The sequence below is a fragment of the Rhinoderma darwinii genome, chromosome 12 (genome assembly GCF_050947455.1).
Source record: "Rhinoderma darwinii isolate aRhiDar2 chromosome 12, aRhiDar2.hap1, whole genome shotgun sequence".
Lineage (NCBI taxonomy): Eukaryota > Metazoa > Chordata > Amphibia > Anura > Rhinodermatidae > Rhinoderma > Rhinoderma darwinii.
The window spans coordinates 6,343,893-6,368,693 of NC_134698.1; the positions used below are offsets into that span (position 1 = coordinate 6,343,893).

The following is a 24,801-nucleotide window of genomic DNA, read 5'->3' on the forward strand; positions in this document are numbered from 1 at the left end:
TCCGGTTTAGAATATTTAATAGAAGTATATCTCACACATATCCTTGTAGAATATATCACCTTGTAGAATTTATCACTCTTTCTGCACTAGATACATTTTGCTGAATTTTAGTGACTCGTTGGGTCTCCACGTTGGCCAAGACACGGATGAGGCCCAGAATTTATTCCTTGGTGGCTTCCGCCATACACCATTCAGATTGGCTGTTCCACAGTAGTTAAACCACCAGCCGGCTCGGTGATATTCACTACAGCTGGTGAAGGCAATGTCCCCAAAAAGACACATTGGGTTACAACGATCATTGGGATTATCTTCAGTGCTGAAATTACTACCTCGAATGTTAGTCCTGTTCTTTCCTGTTGTTCCTGCCAAGGCATCTCCTGAAATGTGGGAAATATGGATAAATGATGACCGTTTCTCATCTTCATTATATACTGCCAGTATCTTTGCAATGTAAAAGAGAATTTTTATTGCATCTACTTACCGGCTGTCCCTGAATATATCCCTGCTGAGAGTCTATAAAAGTTAGTTGCATTCCCAATACTAAAGGAATCATATTCTGCATAGGCCTCTTTACCATCAAAGTCGCCGATACTTATACGCAGTTTACTGGGTCTGCCCGTCTGCTGCGTCAGCACATAAATTTTCTTGAGTCCAAGCCAGTGTTCACCTTTAAAGACAAATTTTAATTTCATTGTTTAGAAAACATGAAATACGAATGTCTAGCAGCAGCACTCAATGTCAAGCAGCAGCTGCAAAAGCAAATACAATTTTAGGGTGTATGAAAAGAGAGATATAAAAACCCCTGATTTTCAAATTTCATATTACCCTCTGTAAATCCCTTGTAAGGCCACATCTTGTAAGGATATAGGAGAACTGGAGCGGGGTTAAAGATGGGTGACTAGATTATTAAATGGGACGGGAGGTGTCTCTTGTAATGAAAGGCTAGTAAATTGGGCTTGTTCAGCTTAGAAAACAGATGCCTTATAGTTGATAAACATCTAAACTACATTTTGAAGTACTTCAATCTATTAAAAACACGTAGAAAGCTCTAAGGCCCCATGCACACGAACGTGCTTTTGCGGCCGCAATTCCCCCGAAAATCCACGGGAGGATTGCGGCCCCATTCATTACTATGGGGCCATGCACACGACCGTGGTTTTCAAGGTCCGTGCGTGGCCCAGGAGCCTGGACCACAGAAAGAATGGACATGTCTTATTATGGTGTTCTTCGGTCCAGGCTCATCGAAAATAATGGACGCGGCCATGCGCACGGCCCGCGATTTGTCGGTGGCTCGCAGGTGACCCGAAAATCACGGCCGTGCACAATGGCTACGGTCGTGTGCATGAGGCTTAAGACTGCAGAACGGAACGATATTAAAACCACTGTTTATTATGGTGATCGGGTCGGACTGCCCGCTATTCTCGTGATCTTCTGTGTTCTCTTGTTGCCCGGAGACTAGTTAATTTGACTTACTTTAGTCGTTTGAGAGGTGATGGGTAGCTCTCTTTAGAGCCTTCCTTCTAACTAGGAAACGGGTATGTCAATTTTCCAACGGTGGCCGAGAGGAGCCAAATTATTTATTCCTTTTTTGTGTGTTGTCCTCTAACCCCTTTAGAGGGTTTTCTTTTCTTCTAACTTTGTCTTTTGGTTGTGTAGCCCACTTTTTTTTTTTTCTTTTTTATTACCTTTTTTGTTTGCGCCTGGAGGTAAGAGCCGATTGTTTACATCTGGAGGTGTTTTGTTTGGTAACCGATGATAACCTTTTAGGACGCACTGTGTATATAGAATGTATTTTACAACCGTCCTTGTAGATCTTACCTTTCGGACATGTTTATTATTCTGCATCTGACAGTGTCTCGGTTAATCCATCTGGAATGAAATTTTGGAATTTGAAGATCTAGTATGATTCCCGTTGGTTTAAGATGGTAATCCGTTTGTGTATTTACTGGAACTTGTTCTATGAGGGATAGTTTAATGTTTTTAAATGATGAATTGTGGTGTTGTAATAAATGTCTCGATGGGCTGTGTTTAAAGGGGTTGTCCTTGGGGCTGTTTATTATCCACAGTATAGGTAATCCTTTTATGATCGTTGGGGGGGTCTGACACCCAGACCAGCACCGATCAGCCATTCCGGGCGCCGGAAGCTATACAGGGTTGGTGCAGGAAGCGGATGGCTCCAACCATTGTATAGTGGCCGTGCAGGGTTACTGCAGCTCTGCCCCTATTCACGGCCGCTGTACAGTGTACGGAGCTTTCGGCTTCTGGCACCAGCCCTGCATAGCTTCTGGCGCCCCTGAGGCAGCCGGAATGGCTGATCGGTGCAGGGTCTGGGTGTTAGACCACCCATGATCAAATACAGATGAACTATACTGTGGATATTCCTTCAACTTTGGAGAACAGACTCAACATTTTTCAATGGTTCTTTTGGGTTTTAGCACGGTTTCACCCGTCTGAACGTGATATTTGTGTTTTTCCTAATGTATGTATTTTCGGCATTGAATGTAGTAAAATAAATTACTAGTGACGTTGTTCCTTGTCTCCTCTTTCAGGTTTTTTTTGGAGCCAGTGTTCTCGGGTTAGCGCTAGGATTTTCTGGAAGGCATTTTTAATCACACCTTTGGGGTATCCTCTTTTTCATTTTTTTTTTTTTAACCTTTGATTCCGGATCTTTGATTGATCCTTATATACTTTGGTGGAGGAATATTTAATTTTTTCCTCCTCCCCGCCTGTACTGGCTGTACAATATATTTAGAGTCCATTTTTTTAAAATATTATTTACAGTAGTATTGCAGTGCATTATAAAAGTAATCAAATGTTCGCATAGTGAAGTCCCTAAAAAAAAAAAGTTAAAAAAAAGTTAGTAATAAATAAAAATCCCAAGTAACAGAAAATGAAAAACCCAATTTTTCCGCTTACAAAATCTTTTACACACATTTGGTATCGCCGTGTCCGTAATAACCCTAACTATAAAATGATTACATTATTTAACCCGCAAGGTGAATGCTGTTAAAATAAAATATATAACCATGCCAGAATTGCGGTTTTCTGTTCATCCTGCCTTCAAAAAAATTTAACAAGTGATCAAAAATTTGACAAAAATGGTAACAAAAACTACAAGTCATCCCGCAAAAAAAAAGCCCTTATACAGCGATGTCAGCAGAAAAATAGTTATGGCCCTTAAAATATGGCGACACAAAAACAAATAATTTTGAAAAACATAAAACTTTAAAAAAAACCTATATAAATTTGGTAACGACCCGCTGAATAAAATTTATACCACACGGTAAATGGTGTAAATTTAAGACGCAAAAAAGTATGGCAAAATTAATGTTGTTTTTTTTCTATTCCCCCCCCCCGCCCCCCCAATAGCTCTTTGAATGCGAAGATGGAAAAACGTAAAAACTTGCTTGGTCATTAAAGAGGCTCTGTCACCAGATTTTGCAGCCCCTATCTGCTTTTGCAGCAGATAGGCGCTGCAATGTAGATTACAGTAACGTTTTTATTTTTAAAAAACGAGCATTTTTGGCCAAGTTATGACCATTTTTGTAGTTATGCAAATGAGGCTTGCAAAAGTACCACTGGGCGTGTTTAAAAGTAAAAGTCCAAGTGGGCGTGTATTATGTGCGTACATCGGGGCGTTTTTACTAGCTGGGCGTTCTGACGAGAAGTATCATCCACTTCTCTTCAGAACGCCCAGCTTCTGGCAGTGCAGACACAGCGTTTTCTCGAGAGATCACGCTGTGACGTCACTCACAGGTCCTGCATCGTGTCAGACGAGCGAGGACACATCGGCACCAGAGGCTACAGTTGATTCTGCAGCAGCATCAGCGTTTGCAGGTAAGTAGCTACATCGACTTACCTGCAAACGCTGCTGCAGAATCAACTGTAGCCTCTGGTGCCGATGTGTCCTCGCTCGTCTGACACGATGCAGGACCTGGGGAAGTGACGTCACAGCGTGATCTGGCAGAAGCTGGGCGTTCTGAAGAGAAGTGGATGTTACTTCTCGTCAGAACGCCCAGCTAGTAAAAGTAGTAAACACGCCCCGATGTACGCACATAATACACGCCCACTTGGACTTTTACTTTTAAACACGCCCACTTGGACTTTTGCAAGCCTCATTTGCATAACTACAAAAATGGTCATAACTTGGCCAAAAATGCTCATTTTTTAAAAATAAAAACTTTACTGTAATCTACATTGCAGCGCCGATCTGCTGCAATAGCAGATAGGGGCTGCAAAATCTGGTGACAGAGCCTCTTTAAGGACTAAAATAGGCTGGTCACTAAGGGGTTAAACAAGCGGGAATCATACTGGATCTTTAAATTCTAAAATTTAATTCCAGATGGATTTAATGTAGACCTAGAAACTGTCAGATGCAGATTAATAAACAAGTCGGAAAATCAACTTCTCAAACAAAACATTAAGCTTCTACCTCCAAAAAGATAATAAAAAGGAAAAAACGAAGCTCTACAACGACAAAAATCCTGTTGCTTAACGTTCTAAAAAAAAAAGAAGGGGGGAATTAACAAAACACTCGACAGTTTGACCCCTCTCGGCCTTCGTAGGACAAGGAGTACATCCGTTTCCTCGCAACAGAAGACAGTCTAAAGGCGTTAACGGAAAACACGAAAAAAAAACTATAATCTGGCCCCTCTCGGCCAGTGTAGAAAAATTAACATACCCATTTCCTAGTCACAAGGAACGCCTCAAAGACCAATCCGCTCTCAAACCAATAAAGTAAGTCAAACTAACTCATCTCCTGACAACCGGGACGCTACAAGAGATCACATAAGACCAAGAGAATAGAGGGCAGTCCGACCTGATATGATCACAATAATAAACAGAATAGCGGGCAGTCTGACCTGATACGATCACCATAATAAACAGAATAGCGGCCAGTCCGACCTGATATAATCACCATAATAAACAGAATAGCGGGCAGTCCGACCTGATGTGATCACCATAAAAACAATAGCGGGCAGTCCAACCTGATATGATCACCATAATAAACAGAATAGCGGCCAGTCCGACCTGATATGATCACCATAATAAACAGAATAGCGGCCAGTCCGACCTGATATGATCACCATTAAAACAGAATAGCGGGCAGTCCGACCTGATATGATCACCATAATAAACAGAATAGCGGCCAGTCCGACCTGATATAATCACCATAATAAACAGAATAGCGGGCAGTCCGACCTGATATGATCACCATAATAAACAGAATAGCGGGCAGTCCGACCTGATATGATCACCATAATAAACAGAATAGCGGGCAGTCCGACCTGATATGATCACCATAATAAACAGAATAGCGGGCAGTCCGACCTGATGTGATCACCATAATAAATAGAATAGCGGGCAGTCCAACCTGATATGATCACCATAATAAACAGAATAGCGGGCAGTCCGACCTGATATGATCACCATAATAAACAGAATAGCGGGCAGTCCGACCTGATGTGATCACCATAATAAACAGAATAGCGGGCAGTCCGACCTGATGTGATCACCATAATAAATAGAATAGCGGGCAGTCCGACCTGATATGATCACCATAATAAATAGAATAGCGGGCAGTCCGACCTGATGTGATCACCATAATAAACAGAATAGCGGGCGGTCCGACCTGATATGATCACCATAATAAACAGTGGTTTTAATATTGTTCTGTTCCGCAGTTTTACAGCTTTCTAAGTGAATGGGTCCGTGAAGACGATCAGGTGCTACACTGATGCCGTCAAAAACGTCCCGAGTGGCACAACGGTCGTGTGCTTTAGACCTAAGACTCCTCACGCAATAAAATTGAGTTGTGCCGATGAACCAGCACAACCCAAAAAGGTGAGAAATCGCACAATCACGATCTTTAAAGTCCTACCTAAGAAACCTATGTAAGACAACCACGCCGACATTTGATTTTGCCACAATTTGATGCGGTTTTCAAACGTTTGTAATGTCTGCAATCCTTTTATAACCATCGTGGTTTTTGGCCAAACCACAGGGACCGCTACTTGCTCATACCCCAAGGACAATGTGGACTTTATTAGAGGTTTTTTGGATATAACATTGATGACTGTCAATGTGTGATCGGCCCTGGTAGCAAAACTCCTTCGCTCCGCTGCGATCCATGTGGCTATGTGTGGTAGCCACACATAAAGGGTTTGTCTATCATCAGAAAGACATGGCTGTTTTTTTTTTACAAAAACAGTGCCAAACCTGTGTGCAGGTTGTGTGCGTTATTACAGCTTATTCAATGGAGCCGAACTGCAATACCACACACAACCTGTCAACAGGTGTGGCGCTGTTTCTGGAAAAAAACAGCCATGGTTTTCTAATCCTGTACAGCCCTTTTAAATGGGGTTAAGCCGCAGCACAAGACGCCGCTGTACAGACCTACACAGCGCTATGCCAAGGTCTTTTTGTCTTGCCAATTGGTGGCAGATCCTGGGTTCGAACCCTCACAGATCATACAATACTAACCAATCCTGAAAATAGACCTTCAATCTTCTATCCTGGTCAATTTAAAAAAAAAATTAAATTGTTTTTTTTTTTCTTTTGATTTTTATCTCCTTTATTAGTAACTTGCTTTTGTATATTTAACAAATTTTAGTCCGTTTACCTCCAAGATTTCCAAATCCGTTTTCATAGTCATTCCATGTCGTGTCAAAGGATAATCCATCCTGTCCATTGTGGCGTTGTATTAAAGTATAGCCTCCATTCACTGACATTTCACAGAAAACCTGAAAAACATTTTTCACGGTTTTTTTCTTTTTACAAAATGAACTAGAGCTGAGAAATCAAGTAAATTCATCATCATTTATTGCTTTTTCCTTTTGTTTTTTTAAAAAAAATGGATATTTAGATTGCTCTACCTGAAATGTAGTATTCGCATTATCTGGTCTTATTGTGTATATTCCACTGTTGGAAAGGTTGTTCCTTTTCCAGATATCGGAGCAATCGCGTGCTATGAATGAAAAATGGAAAAACAAACGAATCAAAACTGTGGATAAAAGCAAAAGAACAAAAAGGTCAAAAAGAAACATAAAACCCTTCCCAACCCGTTCAGATTATGTCATTCGTTTAACACCTCACATTCATTTTTGCACAAGTGTAAAAGGAAAAATAACTTACCCGGCTGGTCCTCGATGCCATTTACCTGTTTATTTCAAACAAAAATAGTTAAAATTAGTCACCCAAATTTTTTTTTTTTTAAATAAGATGATAAATGTGGCAAAATACGAGAGTAGAGACAGAAAATGTTATGATTTTTTTTTTTTTTTTTACGGATTGTATGATGCTTTGTAATGGATCCTAGCAGCTTGCCCAATAAATATAATAAATGTTTAACCCCTTTCCTCCGTAGCTGTCTTTCAGGATTTAAATTTTCGCTTTTTCCTCCCCTCCTTCCAAAAATCTTAACTATTTTTTTTTTCGTTTTTCATTGATCTAGTCGTATGAAGCTTGTTTTTTGTTTTTGCGGGACAAGTTGGAGATTTTCATGGCACCATTTATTGTACCATATAACGTACTGGGAAACTGTAAAAAAAATCATTTATATATATATATAGAATTATTTTTGTTTTGTTTTGTTTTGTTTTTTATTTTATTTTTTGATATATATATATATAATTATTTATTATTATTTTTTTTTTTTTTGTTTTTTTTTTTTGTTTTACTACTTTTACAAGGAAAAAACTGATTGTTAATTTTTGTGTCATATTCTGAGAGCCATAACTTTTTATTTTTCCATCAATTGAGTGGTAGGAGGGCTTTTGTTTTGCAGGACGGGCTGTCGTTTTCTATTTGGTACCATTTTGGGGTACATGAGACTTATTGATCACTTTTTCTTAAATATTTTGTGCCAAAAAACTGCGATTCTGGCGGTTTTTATTTTTTTATTTTCTTTACGGTATTCACTGTGCGGGTTCAATTATTATGGTAATAGTTCTGACTTTTACGGACACTAAAGTGTCGGCTATAACTTAGTGTGTTCAACTCGTGAACATTCTCCATATTCCCCCTCCCTCCACCGTATATACACAGCGGATGTCGGGAAGGGGTTATGGAAAATGATCCTAAACTTGAACTGTAAGGCTCCGTACACATTTGCGCTAGAGGCGCTATTAAAAGACGTATTACGAGTTTCGCGGTCCGTCCCACCTCTGATACATCATTCTAAACGCTCTTCTCAGTGTTGTGCCAGTCTTTTGCACAGTCCTATTTGGTGATCGTACATTATACGTTGTGTTATGCCTCATTTTGGCGAATATACAATGGAGCGCGTTTGGAGTAATTGTTCAACATCTGCGGTTGCCATCTGAATTGCCGAGAAATCGGCGAAAGCGGCGGTACACGGTTCAATGGTTGTGAAGTTAAAAATAGCAGATAAAACGCCACAAACCAGTGGTAAAGCAGAGGGATCAGACCGAGCTCTCTATACTCTGAAAGCAAGAGAAAATGGTCACTGGGCGATCATATGACCTTCCTCTGGGTGTTTTTGGTGGGTTGGGACCAAAAAAAAAAAAAAGAAATTCATCCAGTTTTAAAACAGACAATCGGCCGTCAAAAAACGGAAACAAGGCCTGGAATGGACACGGATTGGATGAAAAACAGCAGATTTTAACGGACCAAGACGGCCGACACCTGGGCCCTGTGGTGTGAATAGGGTCTAAGGCCCTATTCACGTGACAGGGAAGCTATGCAGTGTGACAGCCGTTCTTTGAACTGCCACAGTAGGAACAATTGACCCCATATGTATTCAATCTAAAAAAAAATGGAACATGCCCTATTTTTGGCCTTTCTCCCGGCTCCCATAAAAGTCTATGGGGCCGGGTAAAGCACGGCTGCCACTTGGATGTGATCTGAGTGATGGCCGTGCTTTCTGACGCTCGTTCACTCTCTTCTCCTACTCAGTGCGAAGTGCATGTGAGGAAGTGGAGGAGATTTTTTTTGCTCCCTGTAGGAGCGGAATCCCTAATCCCCGGCCACAGCGTTACCAAAGCTGTGACCGGGAATTCCGCTCCAGGAGAAGTCCCTGCCTTCACTGTCCATATATGCACAGTGATATCGGGGACTTCTCCTGGAGAGGTCCCCTAATCCTGAAGCGGAATCCCCGGCCACAACGGCCAGTGTTTCCGCTCCAAAAGTCTCTGACAACGCCCACTTGGTGAAAAGTGAAAAAAAGCCCAGTTGGGCATTAAGAACAAATTTGCATAAATCTGAAGATGTTCATAACTTAGTCAAAAATAAACATTTTTCAAAAAAAACAACAAAAAACTCCCAGTAATTATCTACATCAAAGCGCCTATTAGATTAGGTAGGAGATAGGAAAGTTATAAACTGGTAGCTGCGCCTCTTTAACTAAAAATGAGAAGACAACGTTACAGTTCATACGTTATATGTACAGTGAATCGCAAGACCAATTTATTTACCTGTGATAAAACTTTCTCAGGCAAAATCAGGATATATCCAAAGAATATATAAAAGGATAAACTCATATCTGCTAAGGCAAAAGAATACAATAAAATCTACATTCAATATCTAAAACACAAAAACAAAACCATCAACTGCAGTGCAATGTACAGTCAAAAACAACACCAATGAAAACCCCCAAAATAAACTCCACTCAATATAAAGTCCCTTCAGGTAAAAATCCATTTGTGAAAGGTAAATCCGTCAGTTACAGGTAAGACACTGTTCTCCGCACTTACTTTTTGCTGCTTCAGTATTAAGTGAAGGGGCTGAGTCTTCTGTGTCCCACCATTATATTAGTTTAGGTAAGTAGGGGGGACGGACTAAGATTAGCCAATCAGGCAACAGGTCTATTGTACGTACCAAATAAATGGGCACGGGCAAGAGACAAACCACACGAGAGATTTCATATTAGTAAAAACAAATAAAATATATATTTGCCTTAATTCCATTAAGAGCGAAAATAATTTTTATATAACTACAATACATCTTAGAATTTTATGTAAGAGTGTGTGTGTGTGTGTGTGTGTGTGTGTGTGTGTGTGTGTGTGTGTGTGTATATATATATATTAGTGTGTGTATATGTTTTTTATATGTATTTTTTTTTTATATATATATATATGTATGTTTTGTTTTTTTATTAGCTTTTTTTATTTATATATGTATATTTTTATATTATATTAGAATAAAAATTCAACTAACCATGTAGAACATAATAATAATAATAATAATAATCATCACAAAAATAAACCTAAAACATTTTAACTGCTATGATTATAAGGTTATAACCTAAAGGAAAAACATTCTCCGGATTGGAGTTTATACAACTTTATAAAGGCGGCACACTAGCCTAACGTGTGAACGCAGTCTCCGAAAAATCTGTTTTTTAAATTAACTTATGCCCACCCTAAGGGGTAGGAAAGGTGTTAGAAACAGGGAGACGGCCTCCTCCGAAGTCCCAATCGCAGGGTGCCGATGGTTGTCATGGTAGCCTGCGGGCCTACTGAAACATGATCTATTGCAATACATTAGTATTGTAGTATATCATGCAAGCGATCCAACGATCGCTGGTTCAAGCGGGACTAATAAAAAGAATTAAAATTAAATATTTTTAATATACAAAAATATACAAAATACGCTTTCTCTGCCTCCCATTACTGTCAATGGGAGGTCAGAGATGTAAACGCCCGAAGTTCGGGCATGCCGCTTGCGGGGAAAAAAACGCCTCCGCCTCCCATTGAAATCAATGGGAGGCATTTTTGGCAGTTTTTTGGCGCTTATTCGACGCGGTTTCCGTGTCAAAAAAAGCGTCAACAAAAACTCTGTGTGAATTGGCCCTAAACCTAACATGTCGTTTTTACCGCACAGTGAATGGCGTAAAAAACAACCCAAAAAGAAATGGAGGAATTGTTTTTTGTTTTTGTTTTTTTTTTTTCCATTCCAAACCACAAAGAATTTTTTACACTTACCCAGTGCATTATAAGGTACAATAAATGGTGCCGTGAAAAACTCGAACTCGTTCCGCAAAAAATAAGCCCTCATATGGGTATATCGACGGAAACATAAAGTTATGGTTTTTTGGAAGGTGCGAAGCAAAAAGGAAAAATCTGAAAAATGACTGCTGAGGGAAGGGGTTAAGCAGGGAAAAGTGGCGCCTGAGGTGAGAACCTATTTTCCATATTACACCGCAGTTACAAGAACTTCAGAAACAAAGTAATCTCTTCCTATAAAGAAGTATAACTTCCCTATTACCAAAGGGGCTTTTACTTTTACATCACACGCTTCGCTCTAAAATAAAAAAGTCCAAAAAAGTCTGTCCCTTCCTTCAGAAGAAAACTTCACTACACCTTATTGGATTGGTGATCTACTGCAGCGTCTGGTTGTACACGAAGGCATCTCTACATTTATTGGCTGCCAATTTTTTGTGGTAATTTTTTGGATTTTTATTTCCTTTTCTTCGCGAGACCTAAAGCTCTAACTCACACAGGTCTTGTGTAGTCCTCACGAGATATAGAATACGAATGACCACATATGGGATTTTCAACCTACACATCGCAGCTAAGAATGGCCAAGGTCCTCTTCATCTTCTGTAAGTATTACCACTTGTCCACCGGTATTCTGCGTGAGGGTAACATAAAATGTTAGGTTTATAGACTGTGTGAACTGGGCGTTATGGTGTTTTTTTTAGGTCTATTTTATGTTACATTTTGCAATTCTATAAAAAGTCACATTCAAAAAATTAAAAAAAGGTATACAAAATACATATTTTTCACACTTTTTTCAAATAACAGTTCTTAATGCATCTATTTATTGGTTATGGGTGAGAAGTGGACAGGGCATTGCCGACCTGATTATTTCATTGGCTTCACGATCTGGAAATCGCAGTGTGAACCAGGCTAATGCCAAACAGACGTGGTGTTCTAAGCAAGGTGATCATTGGGGTCTTGGCTCCCAGACCCCCTACCATTAACATAATCTGACATATCTCTACACATACCCCCAAAGTCTTTCTCTGTTTATTTGTTTTTTACTTATACTTTTGTTTTTATTATATATTTCTTTATACTTGTTTGTTTATATTTTTTCTTAATATTTTTTTTTTCTTAATATATTTCTTTATATTTGTTTTCTACAGAGCACCGATCTTTTTATCTTAGTTAATAAAATCTCGGGGGTCCAGTATATACAGCTGTATAGCAAACCGAGCACCAATATAATACCCTATAATTTCAGGAAATGATGCTTTATGCTAGTTTTGATCCATTTATCTATATACTAGAGTGTATGGGTCAGCATTGTTTAATTGCCTACATTTGTAGCATTTTGCTTTTTATTCATTTACTCCACTTTAGTTCATTTTATACATTTATTGAATTTATTATACAAAACACTACGAACATTTTATCCAATGTAACATTAATGTACAAATGATGTTTGAGTACGGGATATATGGCTTGTGGGAGAGACCATTCAGAGGAGTAGAATTTGCTCATGCTCTGATAAGGAACTTGACTGATCCTTTTAACAGTCATCAGCAGTAGGGCCAAATCTAGTGCTTCATTACTTTATAAATATACAATACTGTGCAAAAGTTTTAGGCAAAGTAAGAATTCTTTAAAAAATAGAAGTGTTAATAGTTTTTATCAATTAACAAAATACAAAGTGAATGAACAGAAGAGAAATCTAAATCAAATCAATATTTGGTGTGACCACCCTTTGCCTTCAAAACCGCATCAATTCTTCTAGGCACACTTGCACACAGTTTTTGAAGGAACTTGTCAGGGGTCCTTTTCCTGCCGGGAATAAATTTGGCGCCAATCGGACGTCTCCCTGATGGTATTGCATGATGGATATGTATCGGTCTGTATTTCTCAGCATTGAGCACACCAATGATTCTGCCCAAATCCTCTACTCCATTTGCTGAAATGCAGCCCCAAACTTGCAAGGAACCTCCACCATGCTTTACTGTTGCCTGCGGACTCTCATTATTGTACCGCTCTCCAGCCCTTCAGAGACAAACTGCCTTCTGTTACAGCCAAATATTTCACATTTTGACTCCTCAATCACATGCTGTCATTTTTCGGCACCCCAGTTCCTATGTTTTCGTGTATAGTTGAGTCACTTGGCCTTGTTTCCATGTCGGAGGTATAGCTGTTTGCCTGCAATTCTTCCATGAAAGCCACTTCTGGCCAGACTTTTTCGAACAGTAGATGGGGTTCCACCGGTTTCGGCCAGTTTTGAGCTGATTGCTGGACATCTTCCGATTTAGAAGGTAAGTAAGCATGATGTGTTATTCATTTTCTTCACTAAGTTTCCTTGGCCGACCACTGCTTCTATGATCCTCAACATTGCTTTTATGTTTGTGCTTCTTCAAAAGAGATTGAACGGCACATCTTGAAACCCCAGTCTGCTTTGAAATCTTTGTTTGAGAGAGACCTTGCTGATTCAGTATAACTACATTGTGTATTGTTGCTATTCTCCGTCTTTCCATGGTGGACTTTGGGACATGAAACAGTCTTCCACAACCTCACCTTTCTAGCAGAGTTTGGCTGTTCCTTACCCACTACACATCTGTTTCTGTTACAGTTAATGACTGTGTTTCAGCAAACATATGAAAATGATGATCATTATCACCTGTTTGGTATAATTGGTTAATAATACACATGACTATAATCCTACAAAATCCATGACTGTGCAAGTGTACTTAGAAGAATTGATGCTGTTTTGAAGGCAAAGGGTGGTCACAGCAAATATTGATTTGATTTCGATTTCTTTCTGTTCATTCACTTTGTTTTTGTTAATTGATCAAAACGATTAACTCTTCTATTTTTTTAAAGCATTCTTACTTTGCAGCATTTTCCACAACTGCCTAAAACTTTTGCATAGTACTGTACGTGAGGTCCTTGACACATTTCAAGCACATGACATTCGGATTTTAATTTATTTTTTTTAGGAAAGCAATAAATATTTCTTGTTGATGAAACTGGACAATAATTACCAATAAACGTGTATATTTTCTTTGAGATATACCTAAAGATCTTGTGCTTTTGGCTATACTTAATTGAATTTGGAAAAACCCCTTCCCATATTCCCCATCAGAGCATATGAAGGGATAATGACCATAAACCCCTCCCTTGAGGAGCATCGTCTATTAGCCTAACCGGAGTATCCACAGACCAGTTCTTGATTTATTTGGTTACTACACAGAAATGAAAAACAACAAATAAAAAAAATGTTAAATCTCGGAAATCTGCAAACCGTGGAAACGGCGTTGCTGGCTTTATTATACGCAGAAAGCGTGTCATTATTGCTCTAGATCTCATACATACACACTTGAGGTTTCTCTTTTTTCGTTAGTATGGGTTTCTGGTGTTTTATTTTAGCCACGGTATCTCTTATTTCCTCTTTTCACAAACCACCATTGCATGGAAATTATTTATAGTGTCGCCACATATAGAATCCTCATAGATGCTGGTGGGAAATGACATTACACACCTAAAATTGTATCTAAGCTCATCAAGTGTGATACTGTGCTGCTGAGCCAGTGCATCTGAGGCCACCATGTGTGATATTGTCTACTGAAGCGATGTATCTAAGCCTATTATGAGTACTACTATCTTCTGAGTTAGTGTATCTAAGCCATATGTGCTTTGGCCATTGAGCAGATGCATGTGTTGAAAAATCCTGAGAATGGCCCTGTGAGACATCTGTGGGGCACCTCTGTCACCCTCCCTAGATTATACTCAATGTGGCTTAAAAGCTGCAAAGTTGGATGTTACTGTCAACCAGGTGAGCCATGAGGCTGAGCAGGAAAAATGCTTTTCCATCTGTAGGGCTGAGGAGAGAAGCAAGAAGACAGAAGAAAGATCATCCCCATCAGTTCCTGCAAGAGTCAACAAGATGCCGAAATCTGGAAAGCTGTACAGCGAGGATTGGTTCTGGGCAACTTAGAGTTGGCCAGCTGGTGTTCAGTAGCCACAGTCTCTCCTATGTGCACCCCCAGCTGGTGTTCAGTAGTCTCACATGCAGGGCCGCCATCAGGGGGGTATTAGGGGTACTACTGTAGGGGGCCCGGCCAAACTTAATTGAAAGGGGGGCCCGGCAACTGCCGCGACTTGCCTTTGGTAGAAAAAAACAGGCCCCTGCAATGGGGCCTGTTCTTTTCACCAAAACAATGTCGTGAGCTGCGGGCCCCCCTCTCGTGAAACACCGCCGTGAGCTGCGGGCCCCCCTTTCATCACCGCCGCGAAACACCACCCGCTTGCGCGTGTACGAGCGAGCGCACGACCGCGCGCGAACGACCGCAAGCGCGCACCCGCGAACGACCAGGCGCGCCGCCGAGAGGGAGGCGGTGCGCCCGCAACACAAGATCTAGGGGGAAGGACAGCCACACAGGGACAGCGGCGCACAGTCTACTTACCTGCTGGCCCGCCTCCGACTCGTCCGACTCCTCATCCGACTCCGCCTCCTCCTCCTCCAGAGCGTAGCTGCGTAAGGAGAGGGGGAGGAGTCTAGTTGTTGCGCGGCGGCAGGAGTTCTACGGTCCCCGCCATTTTCTGGAGGTGAAGGTGAAGGACTGGACGTCTGGACCGAAGACATCGCCTGAAGAGGACTGGAGTGGGAGCAGCTCTTCTGACACGGTGAGTAAAGTGTCTCAAAGTGCTGTTTAAGTATGGCCCTGTTCACACAGAGTATTTTGCAGGCCGAAAAAATCTGCCTCAAAATTCCTTAAAGAATTTTGAGGCAGATTTTGACCTGCCCACACTATCTTGCCGGGTTTTTTGCTGCGTTTTTTGCCCGCTGCGATTGAGGACAACAGACAAAAAACGCAGCGATAAATGCCTTTTCTGCTTCCCATTGATTTTGATGGCAGGTCAGAGGCGGAACCGCGGCAAGAAAGGATGTGCTGCTTTTTTCTTTTTTCCGCGACTGGCTCCCATTGATTTCAGATTAAATCAATGGGAGGCGGTTTTGGAAGTTGTTTGGTGCTGATTCTGACGCAGTGTCCGAGTCAATATCAAGGCCCAAAAACTCTGTGAACTGGGCCTTATTGTTAGGGCTTATTCAGACGAACGTGTAATACGTCCGTGCAACGCGCGTGATTTTCACGCGCCTCGCACGGACCTATGTTACTCTATGGGGCCTTGCAGACTGTCAGTGATTTTCATGCAGCGTGTGTCCGTGTGTCCGCTGCGTAAAACTCACGACATGTCCGATATTTGTGCATTGTTCGCGCATCACGCACCCATTGAAGTCAATGGGTGCGTGAAAATCACGGCCAGCACTTCCGCAGCCGTATAAACTATGAATGAAAACAGAAAAGCACCGCGTGCTACAAACAGTGTCATAATGATGGCGGCTGCGCGAAAATCACGCAGCCGCGCATCATACGCTGCTGACACACGGAGCTGTTATGGACCTTTTGCATGCGCAAAATGCCACGTTTTTGCGCACGCAAAAAGCACACGCTTGTGTGAATCCGGCCTTAGGGTAGGAACACACTAGGCATGAACACTGCGGATTTTATGCAACACATTTTATTGTGGAAAATCCGCAGCGTATCACAGTCGCAGCAGAGTGGATAAGGTTAGAACAAATCTCATCCACACGCTGCAAAAAAAATGGACCTGCAGTGTGGCTTTTTAAGCCGCAGCTTGTCAATGTATTCTGTGGAATCGCTGCTCCTCTGTTGTGGAAATGCTGCGGTTCTGCCGCAAAAATCACACATGAGAAAAAATAAAGGTACTTTTTTACATTTATAAAAAAGTCTAGACTTACCCCGGCCGTAGTCCTGGTGACGCGATCCTCTATTCTTAGCGCAGCCCGGCCTCCTGTCATGACGTTTCATCCCATGTGACTGCTGCAGCGGTCACATGGTCTACAGCGTCATCCCAGGAGGCGGGGCTACGTTCAGAAGAGAGAGATGCGTCACCTAAACTACGGCCGGGGTAAGTCTAAAGTTTTTTTTCCCTGCAGGATTCCCGCAGCGGACACGCCTCACGAAACTTGAGCCACTATTTGGTGCGGTTTTGCTGGCGGAATTCCCTGCGGCTACCGGGGCGGATAAGCTGTGTAGTTTTACTCAGCATATCCGCCTAGTGTGCCCCTTATGATGTCGCTCCTGGAGCTGCTGCCGGTCTCTAAATAGGCAGTTGGTCCAGTAGAATTTGGAATTATTTTTTTTTGTGAACCAGCTTAAAAAAATACAAAACTTTTGTGTTAGGGCCTGTTCACATCACCGTTCGCTTCCGCTCCGGGGTTCCGTCTGAGGTGAACTCCGCAACGGAAAGTGAAAGTGACAGCACAGCTTCCGTTTCAGTCACTTTTGATCTCAATGGTGACGGAAACATCGCTAATGGTTTCCGTTCGTCACCATTCCGGCAGGTTTTCAGATGGAATCAATAGCGTAGTCGACTGCGCTAATGGTGACGGAAACGGAAGCTGTGCTGTCACTTTCACTTTCCGTTGCGGGGTTCACCCGACAGAAACCTCAGACGGAACCCCGGAGCGGAAGCGAACGGTGATGTGAACAGGCCCTAAGGGTATGTGCACACACACTAATTACGTCCGTAATTGACGGACGTATTTCGGCCGCAAGTACCGGACCGAACACAGTGCAGGGAGCCGGGCTCCTAGCATCATAGTTATGTACGACGCTAGGAGTCTCTGCCATGCTGCAGGACAACTGTCCCGTACTGTAATCATCTTTTCAGTACGGGACAGTTGTCCGGCAGCGAGGCAGGGACTCCTAGCATCGTACATAAGTATGATGCTAGGAGCCCGGCTCCCTGCACTGTGTTCGGTCCGGTACTTGCGGCCGAAATACGTCCGTAAATTACGGACGTAATTAGTGTGTGTGCACATACCCTAACACAAAAGTTTTGTATTTTTTTTAAGCTGGTTCACAAAAAAAAATAATTCCAAATTCCACTGGACCAACTGCCTATTTAGAGACCGGCAGCAGCTCCAGGAGCGACATCATAAGGGACACACTAGGCGGATATGCTGAGTAAAACTACACAGCTTATCCCGGGAGCCGCAGGGAATTCTGCCAGCAAAACCGCACCAAATAGTGGCTCAAGTTTCGGGAGGTGTTTCCGCTGCGGGAATCCTGCAGGGAAAAAAAAGTTTAGACTTGCCCCGGCCGTAGTCCTGGTGACGCATCTCTCTCTTCTGAACGTAGCCCCGCCTCCTGGGATGACGCTGTAGATCATGTGACCGCTGCAGCAGTCACATGGGATGAAACGTCATGACAGGAGGCGGGGCTACGCTAAGAATGGAGGATCGCGTCACCAGGACTACGGCCGGGGCAAGTCTAAACTTTTTTATCAATTTAAAAAAGTGCCTTTTTTTTTTTTCTCTCATTTGTGATTTTTGCGGCAGAACCGCAGCATTTCCGCAACAGAGGAGCAGCGATTCCACAGAATACATTGACACGCTGCGGCTTAAAAAGCCAAAAGCCACACTGCAGGTCCATTATTTTTGCAGCGTGTGGATGAGATTTGTTCATATCTCATCCACTCGGCTGCGACTGTGATACTCTGCGCATTATCCACAATAAAATGTGTTGCATAAAATCCGCAGCGTTCACACCTAGTGTGTCCCAGAATATCTGCTGGTGAAGAAATATCGCTGGCATCCTAGCCAGAGTGACCAAGCTACAGACCCCTGATGATAAGTATAGAAACGCGTAGGGTCAGGTTAAGTGAGGGATTTTAGCGTAGGGGACAGTGGCATCGTTGTGTACCTAAACATCAGGAGATTTAGGTGCGGTTATGGCAAGCTCCGGTGTGTTTTAGGGTCTTATCCACTGTTACACCAATGTTGAAACGCTGATTCCAGATTGGTATCTTTGTAATACACCCAGTCAGAGAAGGTTCACAAACGAATCAGGACTTGGAGTATTTGTTTAATACGTTTTTAATGCACACGGTGGGGCTTTTCACAGTGGTGATTGTACCCCTGTTTTTAGAGAGTTATGAAATAAAAGTTATACGTCTTACTCATATATCACTTCAGTGAATTTACTAGTGTGTTCCTACCCTAAGGCCGGATTCACACAAGCGTGTGCTTTTTGTGTGCGCAAAAACGTGGCGTTTTGCGCATGCAAAAGGTCTATAACAGCTCCGTGTGTCAGCAGCGTATGATGGGTGATTTTCGCGCAGCCGCCATCATTATGACACTCTGTTTGTATGTTTGTAGCACGTGGTGCTTTTCTGTTTTCATTCATAGTTTATACGGCTGCGGAAGTGCTGGGCGTGATTTTGACGCACCCATTGACTTCAATGGGTGCGTGATGCGCGAACAATGCACAAATATCGGACATGTCGTGAGTTTTACGCAGCGGACACACGGACTCACGCTGCGTGAAAATCACTGACAGTCTGCACGACCCCATAGAGTAACATAGGTCCGTGCGAGGCGCGTGAAAATCACACACGTTGCACGGACGTATTACACGTTCGTCTGAATAAGCCCTAACAATAAGGCCCAGTTCACAGAGTTTTTGGGCCTTGATATTGACTCGGACACTGCGTCAGAATCAGCACCAAACAACTTCCAAAACCGCCTCCCATTGATTTAATCTGAAATCAATGGGAGTCAGTCGCGGAAAAAAGAAAAAGCAGCACGTCCTTTCTTGCCGCGGTTCCGCCTCTGACCTGCCATCGAAATCAATGGGAGGCAGAAAATGCATTTTTCCCTGCGTTTTTTGTCTGCTGTCCTCAATCGCCGTGGGCAAAAAACGCGGCAAGATAGTGTGGGCAGGTCAAAATCTGCCTCAAAATTCGGTGCGCGGTTCCAGGCGGTCGCGGGTGGGCATGCGCGGTAGTTTGCGGGTGCGCGCGATCGGTCGCACGGGCGGCAGTGTTTGACGGCCCCCTTGACGACCCCCATGCTACCCAGGGCCGCCATCAGGGGGGGTATTATGGGTACTGATGTGAGAGGCCCGGCCAAACCTAATTGAAAGGGGGGCCCGCAGCTCGCGACATTCTTTTGGTGAAAAAAACGGGCCCCATTGCAGGGGCCTATTTTTTTTCTACCAAAGGCAAGTCGCGGCAGTCGCCGGGCCCCCCTTTCAATTAGGTTTGGCCGGGCCTCTCACATCAGTACCCATAATACCCCCCCTGATGGCGGCCCTGGGTACCGTGATATAGTGCTGGACGGAGTACCGTTAACAGGCGGTGCCACGGTACGGGGGCCCAGAAAATTTAGCTGTAGGGGGCCCTGAAATTCCTGATGGCAGCCCTGCTCACATGCACCACAAATGGATCATCTTTGCAAAGAAAGTCAGGGACAAGAGTCACGTTGAAATAGAAGTTAAATTAATTACTTAATGTTACATACATTATAACCGTTTGTTTACTATGGCTTACACATTTACATGGCACACTGCGTACAACATTATTGTTTTTTGTTTTTTTTGTCGGCACGCCATACCAAAAAGGTTGCCTACCACTGCTTTAGAAGATCTGAAAGTAAAAAGAGGAAAGCGTGGAGGCAGAGAGAAGAGAAACTGGGTTATCTGTCTGCAAAGAACCAGGATGGGCTGTTTAGTGAGACTCAATCTGCAGACCTGGTGGATCCATCTACCAAGTCTTCTGCACCAGTGATGTTTGCGGTTATGGCGGGCAGTGAGAATAATGCAACCATGCGGATAATAGCAGGCAATCCCTCTTTGGCTTGCAGTAGCTAAAAGGAGTGGATCTGATGAGGTGAAGGGCCTTACCACAGAAGTTAGAGATCATAACAACAAAAGACCTTGAGCATGTTGAGAAAAAGGGTCTAGCGAAAGGCAGCAATGAGCCTGCAGCTGCAAAGTAAGAGGTGCAGGTAGACACCGGTGCAGGTAGACACCGGTGCCTGCAGGTAGACACCGGTGCCTGCAGGTAGACTCCGGTGCCTGCAGGTAGACTCCGGTGCCTGCAGGTAGACTCCGGTGCAGGCAGGTAGACTCCGGTGCAGGCAGGTAGACTCCGGTGCCGGCAGGTAGACTCCGGTGCAGGCAGGTAGACTCCGGTGCTTCTGATCTTCTTGGGAAGGTGGAAGAGAGTGCAGCAAGACGAGCCCTGACTCCTGCTTTACCTAAAGGTGATGCTATTGGAAACTGCTGATAATGTAGTGGTGCTGTAATCCAGTCAGTCATGTCTGTCAATTTGCAAGAAGTTTTTGCAGGGGATTCTGGAGGTGAATTGTTGTCTGGTATGAGTGAAGGTGCGACTGTGTATAATCCAGGGCAAAGTGTTTATGGGGATGTGAATGATGAGGGTGTGAGTATGGTGGAAGCTAAAAAGGGGTGGTGGAGGATGGTCCGGGAACATCTAGGAAGTGGAGTGGCTGGAGAGAGTGTGCCTGCTGTACCCGGATCTTCAGGACCTGCCCCCTATGCCTATGTTGGGTTTAAGGGCAGGAGTACTACTAGTGGTGGTGTGACTGCCATGGTGGGTGATGTTCAGGACCGAGTGCTTGGTGGGGGAAGAGAGGTCAATTTCCATTTTATATTTGATCTTCACAACTGAGGCAAACTGATACCGTTGGCACCGTAGGAACTTCGAAACGGGACCATAGCGCAGATCTGAACGAAGCCTTAACTATTTGTCCAGCCCTGATCTAATCGTTTGTGATAGGCTTAGATGCACTGGCTCCATAGACTATCATGTGAAATCCCATGGTATCTAAAGGTGATATTACAGGGCCCGACGTAGGCCATGTAAACGAGTGCCGATCAATGTCATATGAACGCTCGTTCCCCATCATCTTCCTGTATAAACCGGGCAACGATCAGCCGATGAATGAGCAAACACTCTATCTGCTTTATTATGCAGCATGAAACATTACCGATATCGGCAGCACATCTCCCTGTGATGCGCTGCCATCCTGATAAAAATGTACGGGGATGAACGATCGGAGTAGCGATCGCTCGTCCCCATACATAAGCAATCATTGCTTGTCAATTGGCGCTCATTTTCACAGCCCATATTGGGTCATGTAATATCATGTGTAATCCTGTCCATTGAGCCGGTGTATCTAATCCTATCATGTGTGATACTGTCTACTGAGCCGGTGTATCTAATCCTATCCTGTCTGCTGAGCCGGTCTTGATCTATTACGTGTGTTGCACCATATAACTCTACATTCCCCTTGTTACCAAATTTTCGTATAAGATCATTTCCGGGGATCGAAATGCGAGTAAACTACATTACTGACATCATTTTTTTTGTTTTTTCTTGCAGCGGTTTTCACAAGAATAACCGGTGAGTTTGAATACAAATTGCATCAGGATGTGTTTTATTACAGAACCAAAAACTCCAGTACAACAAGTTAAAAAAATGTAATAAAATTAAAAATTATTCTGAAAAATTTCTACATTTCATGATCAGTCTTCTGATCATTTGGGGGAAAAAAACAACACACTAAAACCACACAAAAATAGGTGTAAAATCGTATATTACAGTCTATAATATTTTGGGGTTTTTTAGCCCAGAAAGTCCCCAGGACACAATGCAGCTATAATCTGCAGGTCACGATGCGTTCTCCTTGCCCTATCCCTCATGTTCTTGTGGCACTTGTAGATATAGAAAGAAATCTAGAAATGAGCCGGTCGGGCTATGTGTGAACAGTGGCCTAAATTTACACAGCATGAAGAATGATTATTTTTTTTCCCCCAGGAGCTGCGGTCAGGCCTATGGTGACCTTCACTCCCACCTGGAACAAGATCTTAAATGGAGATTCTGTAACCATGAGCTGTGATGTGGACTCTACGGTGCAGGGAGACGTGACCTATGACTGGTACAGGAAAAATCAATGGACCCATTCAGGAAAGACGTTTACCATTCAGTCTGCCCAGTCCAGGCATGGTGGGAATTACCAGTGCCGGACCAGTGAGCAGAATGTCAGCGAGGATGTCACACTCAATGTTACGAAGAGTGAGTCCATCTAAAATATATTGGGGCAAGGAGATTTTTCCCCAACGCATACTTCCCAACTTTTAAGTATTGAAAAGAGGGACAATTGATGCGGCGCGCGAAGCGGCATATTTTTTTCCCCCCCCCGTTAAGCCCACACCTCTAACCTTGTCCATACACACCCCGCTCAGCCCTCACAGTATCATCCTCCCATAGTGCCTCCCCACAGTATAATGCCCACATAGTGCCCCCTACACAGTATAATGCTCCCATAGCGCCCTCCAGAGTTTAATGCCCCCATAGTACCGTCCATATAGTACCATGTCCCCTTAGAGCCCCTTACACTGTATAATTTACCCAAATTGCCCTCCACACAGAATAACGCCCCATAGTGCCCCCCACAGTTTAATGCTCCCATAGAATCCTCCGCAGTATAATGCCCCCTTAGAGGCCCCCACACCGTATAATGCCCCTATAACTGCCCTCCCCACCCAGTAAAATGCAATTTTTGTGCCTAATAAAATAAATACTCACCTAACCCCAGATTCATCTTCTCTGTGCAGTGTGTGGCTCGGCGCAGACAGGCGCGATGACATCACTGCCTCGTACCGGTCTGCGCCGAGCTGCTCACGGCTTGCTTTACATAGTGAATGCGGGAGCTGACAGCCCCCTGCTCCACCATTGGATTCAACTGTATCTGCATCCTGAGGACACAGATACAGTTGAAACCTGGACGTACCACGGGCCGTCCGGGACATCGTCCGGAATCTAGGACTGTCCTGCAGCATCCGGGACGGTTGGGAGGTATGCCTTTAGTAGTATATATAAATGTCTTGTTGCTACCTATAGAGTCCTCTTTGCCAGCCTCATAGTAGTGGATGTCTGTACACACGTAATATGAGACCCAATGTGGGAGTTACCTGTCGCATGGCCCTATGTATGTAATCATCCATAATAGTTAGATCTATATGTACGGTCTCTGGCTGTGTAAATCTGCGCCCAATTTTTTATCTAGAAAACGCCATTACGCCGTCATCACAGCAGTGCGCGTGTCCACATGGCCCTTTGCCTACGGTTTCTGATGCCTCGCCGAGGGGACGGCACATGCGTGATAACGCTCACCCTGGGAGACACTTTTCCGGGATGACGTCATTGCGCATGCGCTCTTTTGAGCGGGAAGCTAAAGCCGCGTGTAGTGGATGGGGAACGACTGATACATGCGCCGACTATGTATTGACCACTGTATGCTCCATATGATTCTCGGGATGACCCGTCCATAATGTATTTGTGTTTTTAAACTATATGTTTTTGAGAATACAGCTTTGATATTTTGTACTTTTAGGTCCGGTCGTCCTGCAGTCACCACCCTTTATATATGAAGGAGATGACCTGTCACTGAGATGTCACAGCGGCTCCCAGGCTACTAGGGGGCCAATACTGTTTTTTAAGAACAATCAAGACCTAGGTGACGTCTCTTACGCTTCTCCTGAAATCCTGGTTGGAAACCATAGAGATGGGACTGCTGTATACAAGTGTACGAAACAAGTCATCACGTCCGGCCCTACACGCAGCGAGGAGATCGAATTCAGTGTTCAAGGTAAATCTTGGCCAACTTCCTACTAATATTGTAAAGTTCTCCAATGTAATTATTAATCTGGTTTCTATCTGGTCATTTCACTTCCTCTATATACAGATGTGTCCGCCCTTACTTTTTCTTGAATTGCGTTACGTTATACAATTTGTCATTATACCAATTTAATACAATCTCGCGACATGCAGTAAAAAAAATGTATACATTGAACATCTACGTTTTTATAACATAGGAGTCTATGGGCGACAGTTGGCCAATGGATGCCATCCGGCACCCACAGACTCTCACGTTAAAAAGAACGTATGCGTTTTTACTAGATGGCTGTGATGTATA

The 24,801-nt window shown here is 43.2% G+C and overlaps 1 protein-coding gene and 1 pseudogene across 1 annotated transcript; one reads left to right on the forward strand and one right to left on the reverse strand.

Annotated features, from left to right (window-relative positions):
• Positions 1-16,824, reverse strand: LOC142665331 (fibrinogen-like protein 1). Its single transcript, XM_075845017.1, has 8 exons — positions 16,753-16,824; positions 11,524-11,592; positions 9,435-9,502; positions 7,135-7,159; positions 6,876-6,967; positions 6,623-6,743; positions 482-667; positions 1-377 (listed from the first exon to the last, which is right to left on the reverse strand). The coding sequence occupies exons 2-8, from the start codon at positions 11,525-11,527 to the stop codon at positions 73-75; spliced, it is 801 nt and encodes a 266-aa protein (XP_075701132.1). The 5' UTR covers positions 11,528-11,592; positions 16,753-16,824; the 3' UTR covers positions 1-72.
• Positions 11,461-24,801, forward strand: part of LOC142665330 (Fc receptor-like protein 5) — a 27,063-nt pseudogene continuing 13,722 nt past the window's right edge.